The following is a 13,932-nucleotide window of genomic DNA, read 5'->3' on the forward strand; positions in this document are numbered from 1 at the left end:
TCATGGTGGGAGGAGGGGAGGAGAAACAAATGAATCCTGATGCACCACACATTGTTTTTTCTGCTTTGTAATAGATGTAACAGAACTTCCAGTGGTTTAGGGTTATTATCCTACAAGGATTATTTTTAAATAAGGAGGAGTGTTATATTTGGTTTGCTTGACCGTTGATTCAGATGTGAAGTGAAAGGACAAAAAAAGGGAAATGGGCTTGAACAGGGACTTCTAAGATTGCTTAATAGACAGCTGCATTTTATAACAGTCAAGCTGAAATAAAGTTGCAACATTTCAGAGAAAAAGAAATTGACATTTTATCATGGAGGAATATTCTATATATGTATCTAGATTTTCACTCTCAGCATAATATCATACTGTATTATTTCTTCCTGATGTATTTTCAGCAAAAAAACCAACCCCAGGCTATTGGTCTATTAAAATTAACAGCAGAGGAAGCAATAATTAGAATTTCTGGGGAAAAGTAAATCTAACTTTTAGTGTTTCTGATCAGGATCACTGGATGGGACTGGGCTTAACTTTGCTCTCCCCAGTAGTTTCTCTCTTGCTAAAAGAAGCAAGGAAAAGTATTTTGCCCATGCCAGCATTACTAAGAAGAGAGTTTTAACCTCAAGTTTTTTCCCAAAGCAAAGAGAAACATTGAAGGCTTAACTGGACCTCTGCAAGCTGGTCAAATGGCTACAATCACAGGTGGGTTCTCAATCAATCCAATTATCATATGGACGACAACAGAAAGAAAGGAGATTTACTCTCAAATTTGGGGGGGAAATGAGGCATTGCTGGTAACCTACAAATTATGAGAGAGTAGACCAGTGTTTCTCAACTTTAGCAGCTTTAAGATGTGTGGACTTGAAGTCCCAGAATTCCCTAGCCATTTAGCAACTTTAAGATATGTGCTTGAAGCTGCCTGAGAAATTCTGGGAATTCCAGATGACACATCTTGAAATTAGTAACCACTGAAGCTGATTGACTCTTAACAGAGGGCAGATATTATTGGGAATGAATACAGCCAAAGGAACTTTAGATTTCATCAATATAGAATAAATTGAGACACCTGTTTGTCAAAAGGAGAGAACCAGAAGACTAAGCTTGAAGTACTATTACCTATAGATTCAGGGAGAACTCAGATAAACTTCTGGAGCTATCATTATCTGCATCTTAAAATTAATAGATTCAATTGTGAACCCATGGACTTTACTGGAAATCATACATGGCTATTTTGGTTAACTATCTGCGAGTTCCCTGAGAAACTGCTAGCATTAATGACCTAGTGCCATACAGACTTTAGACACAACATCACTAAAGAAAAGCTGAGGAGAAAGACTTGTATTCAATGTGGTCATTTTCCTGCCTTCTGTTGTGGATTTGCAGAAGCTATCACTAGTACTGTTTTCCAGAGCTGATCACCTTGAAAAGTTAGAACTGGCTGTATAAATCAGCGATGCACATTTTGAGCTACAATTAGCAGCAAATCCAGTAAACATTAGAACAATGATGAAGTTCACTGAAACATGGAAACAAACAGCATGTGATGTAGGACTTACCCCAAGAAGTTCTCTTGTATAATAGTACAGTATCCCTTTATCATATATTAAGTAGTAATGCCAAAAGAGGAAAACATTTAAACCCAGCCATACTAGCTGAAAGAAGAAAAACATGGCCTAAAATTATTTTCAGGACTTTACTATAATTGCAAGATCTAATGATCAGAATAGGTTTCTGGAAATTCTAGCCCAGATTTTGAGAAAAGCAGCAAAGTCAAAAGGTTATACAGCCCAATTTGAACCAATTCTACTTTTAACAGTTACATTCAACAGTGAGTCCAAATAGGTTCAGACAATTATATTGCGTTGTATTCCATGCAGGCTGGGTTTTTCCCCAAGTGCAAAGTGTTTCAATACAGGTAGTCCTCAACTTAAATCAGTTCATTTAGTGATCATTCAAAGTTACAATGGCACTGAAAAAGTGGCTTATGACCGTTTTTCACATGACCATTGCAGCACCCCATAGTCATGTGACCAAAATTCAAATGCTTTGCAAGTGGTTATATTTATGATGGTTGCAGTGTCCTGGGGTCATGTGATCAGCTTTTACGACCTTCTGACAAGCAAAGTCAATGGGGAATCCAGATTCACTTATCAACCATGTTACTAACTTAAAAAATGGCATGATTCACTTAACAAGTGGCAAGAAAAATTGAAAAAGGGGGTAAACTCACTTAACAAATGTTTCACTTAGCAACATAAATTTTGGCCTCAATTGTGCTCATAACTCAAGGACTACCTGTAGTATCTTAAAATGATGGTGGTCTTTAGGTAAATGATGACACTTAGAACTGCATTGCTGTTTTTAAATTTCAAATTACATCCTCAACCTAACCGTGAGCAATAAAATAGCTTTGGATACTGTCAGTAATGGTGCTGCTGCTTAACATCCTGACCAGGGATGGGCTTACCTTTACTACCGGTTCGCAACAGGATCGCATGCGCAGATCACCTATGATGACATCCGGGGCGGGAGGCAGAGCCTCCCGCCAGTTTTACTAACGGTTCTTGAGAACCGGACCGAACAGGAAGACCACTGATCCTGACCCTTTCTCTTTGTCACTAGTAGAGACAAGATGGTGACTATGCCCTGATTTTCTCACAGACTGATCACAGCAATGTTAAATGCAGATGAGCTTTCTCAAAATTAAGTGAAACTTCTTAAAATCTTACCCTTAGTGGTGTTAATATTGTCAATTTCATTAACTTTGTTTGCTTACTGATCAAGCGCTTTAATTATATTTTAGTAGCCTTCAAAAGTTGCACAGAAAGGTAGTCCACATTTTGGAATCTACCTGGAAATCTGAGCTGCTTTTGTTATATGCGACTACTTTAGTAAAATAGATAATTACTTAGTTCTGAAGGAAATATCTACAATAATATATAATTAGAAATTATATAAATTGGGTAAAAATTCAGTAAACAATGGTTTCATGGTCCAGCGTAATTTTATACTAATCCCAAAAAACTTTGTTAGTATCATACTGGTATCCAAAAAAGTATTCAAAACTAGTCGGTAGAGAAAAAAGACACAATTAAAGGCATAAATAAAATGTCTACTCACATAACAATTTATAATAATCTATAAAAGGCACCAATTTCTTTTGCAAGCCCTTAAATTGCTACCATCCTTTAACTAAACTTTTTAAATAAATCATATTTATTTCCTATTTTTTTCCAATAGGACAGTTCATATTTCATTAAGAGTTCTCTATAAGTAATTGTTTTTAAAGCTGTAACACTCTTCTTGCTTAAAATCGAAGAGCCTTGGTAGTACAGTGGTCTAAAGCTGACTTTGTATAAATATACAAAAGTATGAAGGCTATTGCTTAGCGCATTGTAAGCCGCCCTGAGTCTCCGGAGAAGGGCGGCATATAAATCAAATTTTTTTAAAAAAATACTGCATATATTAACATTACAATGCATTCAAAACAGGAAGACATTTTTAGATTTTTGTACTTCTTGAGTTGAAGATGCTTTTATAAAACTAAATGGATTTTAGTTCTGGAAAACTAAAATGCATAATGAATGTACTTACAATGACAAATATGGAGAGTCCCTCGTTCTCTACCCAGTTGCCCATGATGACAATGAGAACTGTTGTGAATCTGAGCTGTATTTGATTATCATATAGTATGTGCTTTTTTTCTCCTTCAGAAAAGGAAGTGCAAACTAAGGCTTGCAACAATCTGTTTCCTTATTTCATCTTGCATGCATTAGATAAACCTCCATGTGTTCAGAATAATGTCCACCCTTTTCTCTTTAAAAATTCATACTTAAAAATCAAACTTAGGGTTGCCAGGTCTGCTTTCAAAAAATAGCGAACGGAGGGGGGGGGTTTAAGTAGTAAAAAAATAAAAACAATTTTTACAATTAAATTATATATTTTCTTACAAACATTTTAACACGTATTAAAATAATCACTTCAAAACTTTACCTAAAATTCAAAACATCAAATATATTATAATAATATGTAAAATATTAAATTACATTTTACTTTGCTGTCGTGTGCATTTTTTTTTATTGAAAAGTTTTACAGAAAAAAAGAATTTCCCCCCCCTCCAACTTCTGCTAAGTTCGTTACTTTCAGTATCCACTCTTCAATAGTAGGCAAAGAGTCCTTCTTCCAGTATTGCGCTACCAACAGCCTAGCTGCTGATATTAAGTTCAAAATCAATTTAGTCTCTAATACTGTACAATCCGTCGTTATACCCAGTAAAAACAATTGAGGAGTAAATTTCAACCTTCTTTTCAAAATGTTCTGCATCACCCACCAAACTTTTAGCTGTCGTGTGCATTTTTTATTTGACTGCGTAGCTTTGATCAATTTTTTGTGTTTAAGGAATAATTCTTTAATTTCAGTACAACGTTGAGAAATATTAAAAAATATACAAAGTTCACTTCGAACTGATGGTGCAAGCAGTCGGTTACGTTCGTCAGTCTACAAATTTCCCATGATGCTGGGCGAGATCATCCGTGGTTGTGGGGTGAGATACCATCAGTACGCTGATGACACCCAGCTGTACATCTCCACCCCAGGCCACCCCAACGATGCCCTTGAAGTGATGTCTCAGTGCCTGGAGGCTGTGCGGATCTGGATGGGGAGGAACAGGCTCAAGCTCAACCCTTCCAAGACTGAGTGGCTGTGGCTCCCGGCATCCAGATATAGTCAGTTGACTCCATCACTGACTATTGGGGGCGAGTCCTTGGCCCCCACAGAAAGGGCTCGCAATCTGGGAGTCCTCCTGGATATGCAGCTGTCCTTGGAGGAACATCTGACGGCTGTAACCAGGGGGACCTTTTATCAGATTTGCCTGATTCACCAGTTGCGGCCCTTTCTTGATCGGGATTCCCTGTGCACAGTCACTCACGCCCTCGTCACCTCTCGCCTTGACTACTGCAATGCTCTCTACATGGGGCTCCCCTTGAGGGGCACCCGGAGGCTCCAGCTGGTCCAGAATGCAGCAGCGCGGGTAGTGATGGGAGCAGCATGGCGCTCCCATGTAACACCGCTCCTGCGCGAGCTGCACTGGCTCCTGGTGGTCTTCCGGGTGCGCTTCAAGGTGTTGGTTATCACCTTTAAAGCGCTCCATGGCATAGGGCCTAGCTATCTTCGAGACCACCTGCTGCTACCGACGACCTCCCAGCGACCAGTGCACTCCCACAGAGAGGGCCTCCTCAGGGTGCCATCAGCCAAACAATGTAGGCTGGTGACCCCCAGGGGGAGAGCCTTTTCTGTGGGGGCACCTACCGTCTGGAATCAGCTGCCCCCAGAGATAAGGAGAATCCAAGACCTCAGTGCCTTCCGCCGTGCCCTTAAAACCCACTTTTTCCAGCAAGCCGGGCTGGCTTAGGAAGAAATTTTTTTAAATTTTTAAATGTTTAATTGGTTTGTGGTTTTTTAAATTTTGGGCCAAATTTATATAGATTTTAATTGTTTTTAATATTTGTATTTCATGTTTTTAATTCTGGCTGTGCACCACCCTGAGTCCTCAGGGAGAAGGGCGGTATATAAATTGAAAAATAAATAAATAAATAAATAAATAATGCTGAAAATTTGTTCAACGTTTGCATTTGATACCGGAATTGATGCACAATACTGGAACAGTTTCAGTAAACTTGGAGCTGGCTCTTTCATGAAAAAGTACATCCACTTATCAAGGGATGAATCGCCCTGCAGATGAACATAAACTTCTTCTAAGGCAGAAATTTCATCGAAGAGAGTGTTGGGTGGAAGTTCTTCTCGCCATGGTGATAATAACCAGATGTACGTCATTTCTTCTAAAGTTGGAGGATTATTGCGATCAATTAGATTGAAACAATTTAGCGTCTCATATACTGAATCGGTGAAATTATACCACTTTTCTAGGTACGCAATGGCTCTTTGATATACGTTGATGGCTTCTTTCTTGAACTTTTGCACGGCATTCTCAGGCAAATGTTTTTTACGTAAAGCAAATAAAACTTTCATTCCAAAAAACTGCTCGTTGTATTTTTTTTGCAAAGAATCACGTAGCTTACACATGATAATGTGAAGATCACATGCAAGAATTTTCTTGCTTTCCAGCTTCAGTAGGGTGTCTTGCATTATTGACATGAAGAAGTGCGTGAAATATAAATACAATTCTGAAATTGTTGGTTCATCGTTCTTTCCGAGTTCATTTTCCTGATCCGAAATAAGGTTCCAGATAACCTTGTGGCACTCATCAGATCCAAGAGAAATAAAATACGATTTTAGAGGTATCCAGTTTAAAAGAAGTCTTTCAACCGCTTTAAACAAACTTAATCAACGTGTTGGAACATGGTGCAAAACTTCATGGAATTCTGACTCGCAAAACTCAACAAATGATTTCAACTCTTCTCGTTTCTTCGCAGAATTCGAAAATTCGGCAAAAACCTTCAGCACTACATTTTTTTTTTATTAAAAAGTTTTATAAGAAATACAAACAATTTTCTCCCCCCACCCTTCCCCTTCCCCACATAAATTGTACATTTTTTTATACATAAGAAATCCTCCATATACATGTTTCCCTTAAAGAAAGCATTAAAATAAGACATTTTAATTACATTCGGAGTTGCTCTTCTCTTTCTTCCCTCATTCCACAACAAACCTTCTTCTTCTCCTCCTTTCTTTCCCGTCCCTCCCTCCTCTTCTCTCCTACTCTCCTACCTCTTCTCCCACCTCATCCTACTACCTTTCCCTTTCCCCCACTTCTCTCTTCTTTTCCCCCTTCTCACCTTCACTCCTACTCCTACTCCTGTCCCCTTCCCTTCCCTTCCTCCTCTCCTTTCTTCCATTCCTCTCCCTCCCTCTCCTCTTCCTACCCCCTCCTCCTCTCTCCTTTCTAACTTCTTTGCTGTGAAATATTTTCCTCCTTTAGTATCTGAGCAACTCCTATATTCTACTCATAGAATACACTTTCTTCTACTAAAACATTTCTCTATTCACCACTTTCCCCCCCCCATCCCTTATCCCACCCTCCCCACCCCACCCCTGACTTCCCAGAGCAAAAACAGGGTATAGCATCTAACAAACATATGCTAAAATAAATTAACAAATTATAAAGTTCAAAGCTCCCACATGTTCTTTAACTCCCTTTGCTCCAATTCAACAACCTCCCTTTTATAAATTCTCAAAACCAATTAAATTAAATTCATTCTTCCTACATATATATATATAAACCTTTTCCTTGATGCATAATCCGATACTTTAGCAGTTTTACAAACAATAGAAATCATGAATAAATTCCATTTCTATACCAGAAAAAAAGAAAAAAATTTCATCTTAAAATCTTACACATTTTATCTCATATATCTTTTAAAATAATATAGTCTTATGTTAAGCATTTTAAAAATCTCTTAATACCTTTAAAACACTTATTTACCAAATATAAATTTCAGAATCTACAGGAGGGTATCTTTCAATTTTTCAATTAACCGTCTTAATACCTCTAACTTTTTAAAGAACAACCCTTAACTATCCAAAACTAATTATCAGTTTGCAATAAAATTCTGAGTTTAACATTAATCCTCTTCGCTTCAAAGGGTTAGACATCCTAAAAGCTTATACAATTTATCTCATATATCTTGTAAAATAATATAACCTTATGTTAAACATTTTAAAAATCTTTTAATACCATTAAAACACATATTTGCCCGATGCCAATTTCAAAATCCACAGGAAAATATCTTTCTTAATCTTCTGTTCTTCACTTCTTTTTATATTTTTTCCAATCCTTTTTTTTATAAATTCTTTCAACAATCCCCCCAGTTTTATTTTGGAAACTTTTAAAATGGTGATTTGAGGTTGATGTTTCTGAAATACTCGCTCTCTTCTTGAGGTCACATTTTCTAACTTGAAATCCTCATTTCGTCTCTTCTTGCTTGTATAATCATTCAATCCATTTCTTTGTCCATATAGCCAAAATTTATTGCCATAAAGATTGTCAGCTTGCAATAAAGAAACCATTTGTTGCTTTTCTGTCATTGGAATGGAAACGTCCACCAAAACCTTTGTTTCAGCTGTACCAGCCAATCTCTTAATCCTGTCCATTTCCTGATCTTCCAAAAACAAATTCTTCTGAATAATTTCCTGCTGTCCCTGTAACAACTGCTTATAATTTCCCGAGCTATTTTTTGAAAAAGCCCTTTCGATTGTATTCAGCAGGGCTGAGGTAAAAAAGTCTAGAAGTTCTTGAAAAGCCTGGACAGTCACAGCTTGGGAATTTGCTGATTCACCAGCCCTGTTGTCAGCCATATTTCAGCTACTTTGTATTTATCCAGCTATCAGGACAACAATTCAACTTTTTTCCACACAGTATAAAAAACAGATTTTAGTTAAAGTCAGTACCAAATTCTTTTCCTCAATACCAAATTCTTTTCCTGGCTGCTTCCATTTAAAACTTTCTCTTAGGGTGTAATCCAGTAGCTGTGAAACGTTAACAAGCCTTAATGAGCACTTTCCCTGGTAGTTTCCTCCTCCCGCCCTCAGGCGCCATTTTCTGCATATTAAAACGGAGTTAAAGTGTTACTTGCAAGTTTCCTTTTGTTTTCTCCTGATTTGCTCTGTCTGCTCTCAAAGTAAAGATGTTAAAAGTCCCCCCGTTGATTTTCTGCAGATTCTGGTCGCAGCTTCTAGCTCCGCTTCAGCGGAGTCGTCTCTGGTCCGGAGTGGCTTGACAGGCTTCAACAGGGAGCCCACACCCTTTGCGCCCCAGGATTTCTCCTAGCGCACTTGGGGGGCTCTACCCCCGCCTGTCGACTCTTCTCTCTCCCCTTTGCCTGGGGAGAGGGTTCCAAGCCTCCAGACAGCAGTTTTTCAGCTGTACTGGGGCTTTTACGGAACCAGAGAACGGGCGCTCATAAAAGAGTGTCTTCAAAGCTTGCGGAGCCAGGTGGAAGTCAGTACTACATTTTTGATATCAAAAGATAACTGCTTTAATGCGTTTTTTGCACTGTTGTGTAAAATGTGATTATTGCAATGAACATTCGATCTTTGTCTCATTCTAACTTATGAAAAAAAAGACAAAACGCGATTCTCCTATCCTTATTCTCTTAGACGGTACAGCTTTAGATTACGTACCATTTCATCATAAAGCTTTTGAATAAAAAAAATAGTGAACATAATGTGAAAAAAGTGGACTGTCCGCTCAAATAGTGGACACCTGGCAACCCTAATCAAACTTCAATTATTCCAGATACTTTCTTCTGTACCTCTTTAGAGCAAAGCATGCTTATTCTAGAAATGTTATAACACCCATCGCAGGGTTATGATATCAGATTTACAATATGATTGTTTTTATTTATATGTAATTGTTCAAAACAAGGTATTATTTGGGACTGTGATTATTTCTGGCATTAACTAATACCTATTTCATACACCTAGGCCTAGGTCTTTTAAAGAATGTAATCATATTGGTGATCTGGTGTTATAGTTTGAAATCTGAGTGTTACACTAGTTCTTTTTTTGTCAGTTCTGGTCATTTTATTTTGTCCTTTGATTGAATGTGAATTGGCATGATTATGATCAGGAAACAGATCTCAGCAGCGTAGTAGATAGCCTGATTACAGAGTCAATACAGTGAGTGGTTGCTGTAAGTAAAAGACAAGTTCCATGTTTCAAATCATTGGAAAAGGAACTGAAAATTAAAATGTGGATACATTAATCCTCTTTTATAAACCTCTGGAATGACCAGATTTGAAAGCTGTCTACAGCTCTGGTTACTGTACATCAAAATAATATCATAAATATTATAGAACTGGGAGTGGGCAGTGTTGCATATTGAATTAGAGTGAGCATAGGCTTCACTCAGGTCCGCCAATCTGGCAGGAAAATATTCAATCCCCATTGGCCGACCCATCTGACAGCTCCCTATATAAGGGCAGGCAGTCAGACTGCTGGGTTGCTCCGATCTACCAATAAAGAGCTGTTGTTACTGTTTGCACTGAGTCCTGTCTCTTCCATCATCCGATCTATCACTGGTGACGAAGGTGGGATTGGAAGAGCAGTGAACGAAAAGAGCTGAATTAGATCGCACTCCCAACGGAAGGAGGGCCACCGGCAGGCATCGATAGGCTACAACTGCAGTGACTGAACTGCATCAACCATCACGATGACTGCTCAAGCCCCGCCAACTCCATTCAGCCCAGCCACAGACAATTGGGACTCATACATGACCAGGTTCGAGTGCTTTATGGAGGCCAACGACCTCCTAGGGCTATTGGACAACTGAAAAAGAGCATTGTTTCTCAGCTATTGTGGAAACAAGGTGTTTGACATGGCTAAGGCACTCGTCGCACCAGCTGCTGTGCAGACGGTGCCCTGGGCCAATCTCCAGAACACACTGCAAACACACTACGCTCCAGTGCAATCCAAGTTCATCCGATGGCGTGAATTCCATAGCGGAGTGCAAGAAGGAGGCAAATCCATCAACCATTATGTGGCGGCATTGAGGAAGGCCGCTGCCTACTGCGAGTTTAGAGAGCTGGAGGACGTACTGCTAGAGCAGCTCATCAGTGGAGTGAGGGACATTAGCTTACAAAGGGGGCTGTTAGCAAAGCCTGACCTCACTCTACAGATAGTGCTCAATGGGGCAAGAGCAACGGAATCCTCGCACAAATCTGCAGCAGTCCTACAAAAGATGGGAAATGCCACAGCTTCGCGCCAGTCCTCTCCAGTCCACCAGGAGAGCACCAAATTAATCAAGTCATCAGAAGATGAAGATGACATTTGTCAGCTACAATCAGAAAAGGAGAAAAAGAAGCGATACCCAGACACAGAGGAAAGACAGCCACTGTGTGCAGGATGTGGGGGCAAGCATGCCAGGGCAGCGTGCAGATATTTATTTATTTATTTATTTATTTTTCATATTTGTATACCGCCCTACTCCCGAAGGACTCAGGGCGGGGAACAGCCATAATAAATACAAATACATATAGAAGTTAAAAACTATTAAGAAACAGATTAAGTAATTTAGGCTCAAAGATTAAAAACATCCAAATTTATCTAAAGAGGTTTAAAACCCAATTTAAAAGCCAGTTTAAAAGCCAATTAAAAAGGGAGAGTTAGGCCAGACCAGCTTGTTGGAATAGAAATGTTTTCAGGGCACGGCGGAATATGCGTAAGTCTTGGATGTTTCGTAACTCCGGGGGAAGCCCGTTCCAGATGGTAGGTGCCCCCACAGAAAAGGCTCTCCCCCTGGGGGCCGTCAGTCGACATTGTTTGGCCGACGGCACCCTGAGGAGTCCCTCTCTATGGGAGCGAACTGGTCGGTGAGAGGCTATTGGTGGCAGGAGGCGGTCTCGTAAGTACCCTGGTCCTGAGCCATGGAGCGCTCTAAAGATAGTAACCAAAACCTTGAAGAGCACCCAGAAGACCACGCGCAGGAGGGGGGTTACATGAGAGCGCCACATTGCTTCCATTACCACCCGCGCAGCCGCATTCTGGACCAGTTGGAGCCTTCGGGTGCTTCTCAAGGGGAGCCCCATGTAGAGAGCATTACAATAATCCAGGCGTGAGGTGACAAGGGCGTGAGTGACCGTGCATAACGAGTCCCAATCCAGAAAGGGATGCAACTGGCGAATCAGGCGAACCTGATAAAAAGTCCTCCTGGCTACGGCCGTCATATGCTCTTCAAAAGACAGCCGTGAGTCCAGGAGGATGCCCAAGTTGCGAACCCCATCTGTGGGGGCCAACGACTCGCCCCCAATAGTCAGAGATGGCGCCAACTGACTATATCGGGACGACGGAAACCACAGCCACTCGGTCTTGGATGGGTTGAGTCTGAGTTCGTTCCTCCCCGTCCAGATCCGTACGGCCTCCAGGCACCGGGACATCACCTCGAGGGCATCATTGGGGTGGTCTGGGGTGGAGATGTACAGCTGGGTGTCATCAGCGTACTGATGGTACTTCACCCCACAACCACGGATGATCTCACCCAGCGCTTCACATAAATGTTGAATAGAAGGGGCGAGAGGACTGATCCTTGTGGCACCCCACATATAAGGGGCCTCGGGGTCGACCTCTGCCCCCCTGTCAACACAGACTGCGACTGGTCAGAGAGAAAGGAGGAGAACCACTGTAGAACAGTGCCCCCCACCCCCAACCCTTCCAACCGGTGCAGCATGATATCATGATTGATGGTATCAAAAGCCGCTGAGAGGTCTAGTAGGACCAGGACAGAGGAGCAACCCCTGTCCCGAGCCCTCCAGAGATCATCAACCAATGCGACCAATGCTGTCTCTGTGCTGTACCCGGGCCTGAATCCCGACTGGAACGGATCTAGATAATTCGATTCATCCAGGTACTGAGGCAGTTGTCGTGCAACCACACTCTCAACAACCTTTGCAACAAAGCGAAGGTTGGAGACAGGACAATAATTTGCTAATACAGCTGGATCCAGGGAGGGCTTCTTGAGGAGGGGCCTCACCACCGCCTCTTTCAAGATGGTGGGAAAGACATCCTCACTCAAAGAAGCATTTATAATCTCTTGGAGCCAGCCTCGCGTCACCTCCCGGGAGGCCAGTACCAACCAGGATGGACACGGGTCTAATAAACATGTGGTCGCATTTAGTCTGTTCAGTATCCTGTCCACGCTTTCGGGAGTCACAGGATCAAACTCTTCCCAAATAATATTCTCAGGACCTGCCCCTGTCATCTCCTCTGGATCAATCCAGTCAGAGTCTAGCTGTTCACGAATCTGAGCAATTTTGTCATACAGATATTATACAAAATCCTCAGCTCTACCCTCCAAGGGGTCTTCCCGCGTCTCTTGATGGAGCAGAGAGCGGGTCACCCTAAACAGGGCGGCTGGGCGATTATCTGATGACGCAATAAGAGTAGAAAAGTAGTTACTCTTCTCTACTTTTATCGCCACTAGGTAATTCTTAATATGAGATCTTACCAGTGTTCGGTCGGATTCAGAATGACTAGCCCTCCAACTGCTCTCTAGGCGTCTTTTCCGGCGCTTCATCTCCCTCAGCTCCTCAGTATACCAAGGAGCCAGGTGAGACCGGCGCCGGGTCAGAGGCCGCAAAGGCACGACTCGGTCTAAAGCATCAGCCGCCGCCCTATCCCAGGCGGCCACTAAGTCCTCAGCCGAGTCGTGTGCTAGAACCTCAGGAAATGGCCCAAGCTCCATCTGGAATCTCTCAGGATCCATCAGGCTTTATATTTTTTTATATTTATCAGATATAAAGAGGCAGTGTGCCAGGGATGCGACCGCAAGGGGCACCTTGCTACAGTCTGTCATGCTAACCAGCCCGCCATATTCCGCACCTGACAGCAACCCAACGCCGCCACACCAGCGGACCAGTGGAAGCATTCAAATGTCACAGGCTGCAATTCGGTGTGAGCGTGGCACCAGGACTGTTCCAGAGTAACATGGAATGGTTGTTGCAAAGTATCCCTGGGGTAGTACCCTATTTTGACAATGTCCTGGTGTCTGCTGCCAACAAAACAATCCTATTCGACCATTTGAGAACCATTCTCACTAAATTTAGAGAAGCCGGCCTTAAAGTCAAGGGCGAAAAATATCAGATTGCTGTGCCTAGGGTAGAATTCCTGGGATACATGATTGATGGGTCCGGGATACATCCAACTAAAAGCAAGGTTGCGGCAATCAAAGAGGCGCCCACCCATCATTGGAAAGAATTGCAGGCATTCCTGGGGTTACTTAATTTTTAAAGCATGTTCCTGGCACAAAAAACAACTGTGGCGGAACCTCTGCACAGGCTGTTAGGGAAAAAGTCTTCCTGGAACTGGGGTCATGCCGAAGCCACTGCTTTTGATGCAGTAAAAAGACTTTTGTCATCAGATAGCGTGCTAGTCCACTATAGCGAGACTTTACCATTGGTGCTAATCTGTGACGCCTCCCCT

At 41.6% G+C, this 13,932-nt stretch overlaps 2 protein-coding genes across 5 annotated transcripts in view; one reads left to right on the forward strand and one right to left on the reverse strand.

The window, feature by feature from the left end:
* CYBB (cytochrome b-245 beta chain) overlaps nucleotides 1-3,724 on the reverse strand; it is a 30,808-nt gene extending 27,084 nt beyond the window's left edge. Inside the window, exons 1-2 of one of the 2 annotated variants that reach the window (XM_034423798.3) lie at nucleotides 3,595-3,719; nucleotides 1,557-1,652 (exon numbers count right to left, since the gene is read on the reverse strand). In XM_034423798.3, coding sequence (XP_034279689.1) covers nucleotides 1,557-1,652; nucleotides 3,595-3,639 — 141 coding nt within the window. In that variant the 5' untranslated portion in view covers nucleotides 3,640-3,719. Of the gene's footprint in view, nucleotides 1-1,556; nucleotides 1,653-3,594 lie in introns of both variants that reach the window. The other variant, XM_087871291.1, reaches the window with a different exon arrangement.
* The window catches only part of LOC148113422 (uncharacterized), a 112,119-nt gene that overhangs the window by 38,234 nt on the left and 59,953 nt on the right, over nucleotides 1-13,932 (forward strand). For 2 of the 3 annotated variants that reach the window (XR_015728222.1, XM_087871293.1), the window contains exon 1: nucleotides 599-702. The exons of the other annotated variant lie outside the window; for it this stretch is intronic. Coding sequence is in view for 1 of the 2 variants with exons in the window: in XM_087871293.1 (XP_087727419.1) it covers nucleotides 687-702 (16 nt within the window). In the remaining variant the exon portion in view is untranslated. Of the gene's footprint in view, nucleotides 1-598; nucleotides 703-13,932 lie in introns of those variants that run through there. 3 annotated transcript variants of the gene reach the window in all.

This window comes from Pantherophis guttatus, chromosome 5 (assembly GCF_059756535.1).
Source record: "Pantherophis guttatus breed Tessera chromosome 5, ASM5975653v1, whole genome shotgun sequence".
NCBI lineage: Eukaryota > Metazoa > Chordata > Lepidosauria > Squamata > Colubridae > Pantherophis > Pantherophis guttatus.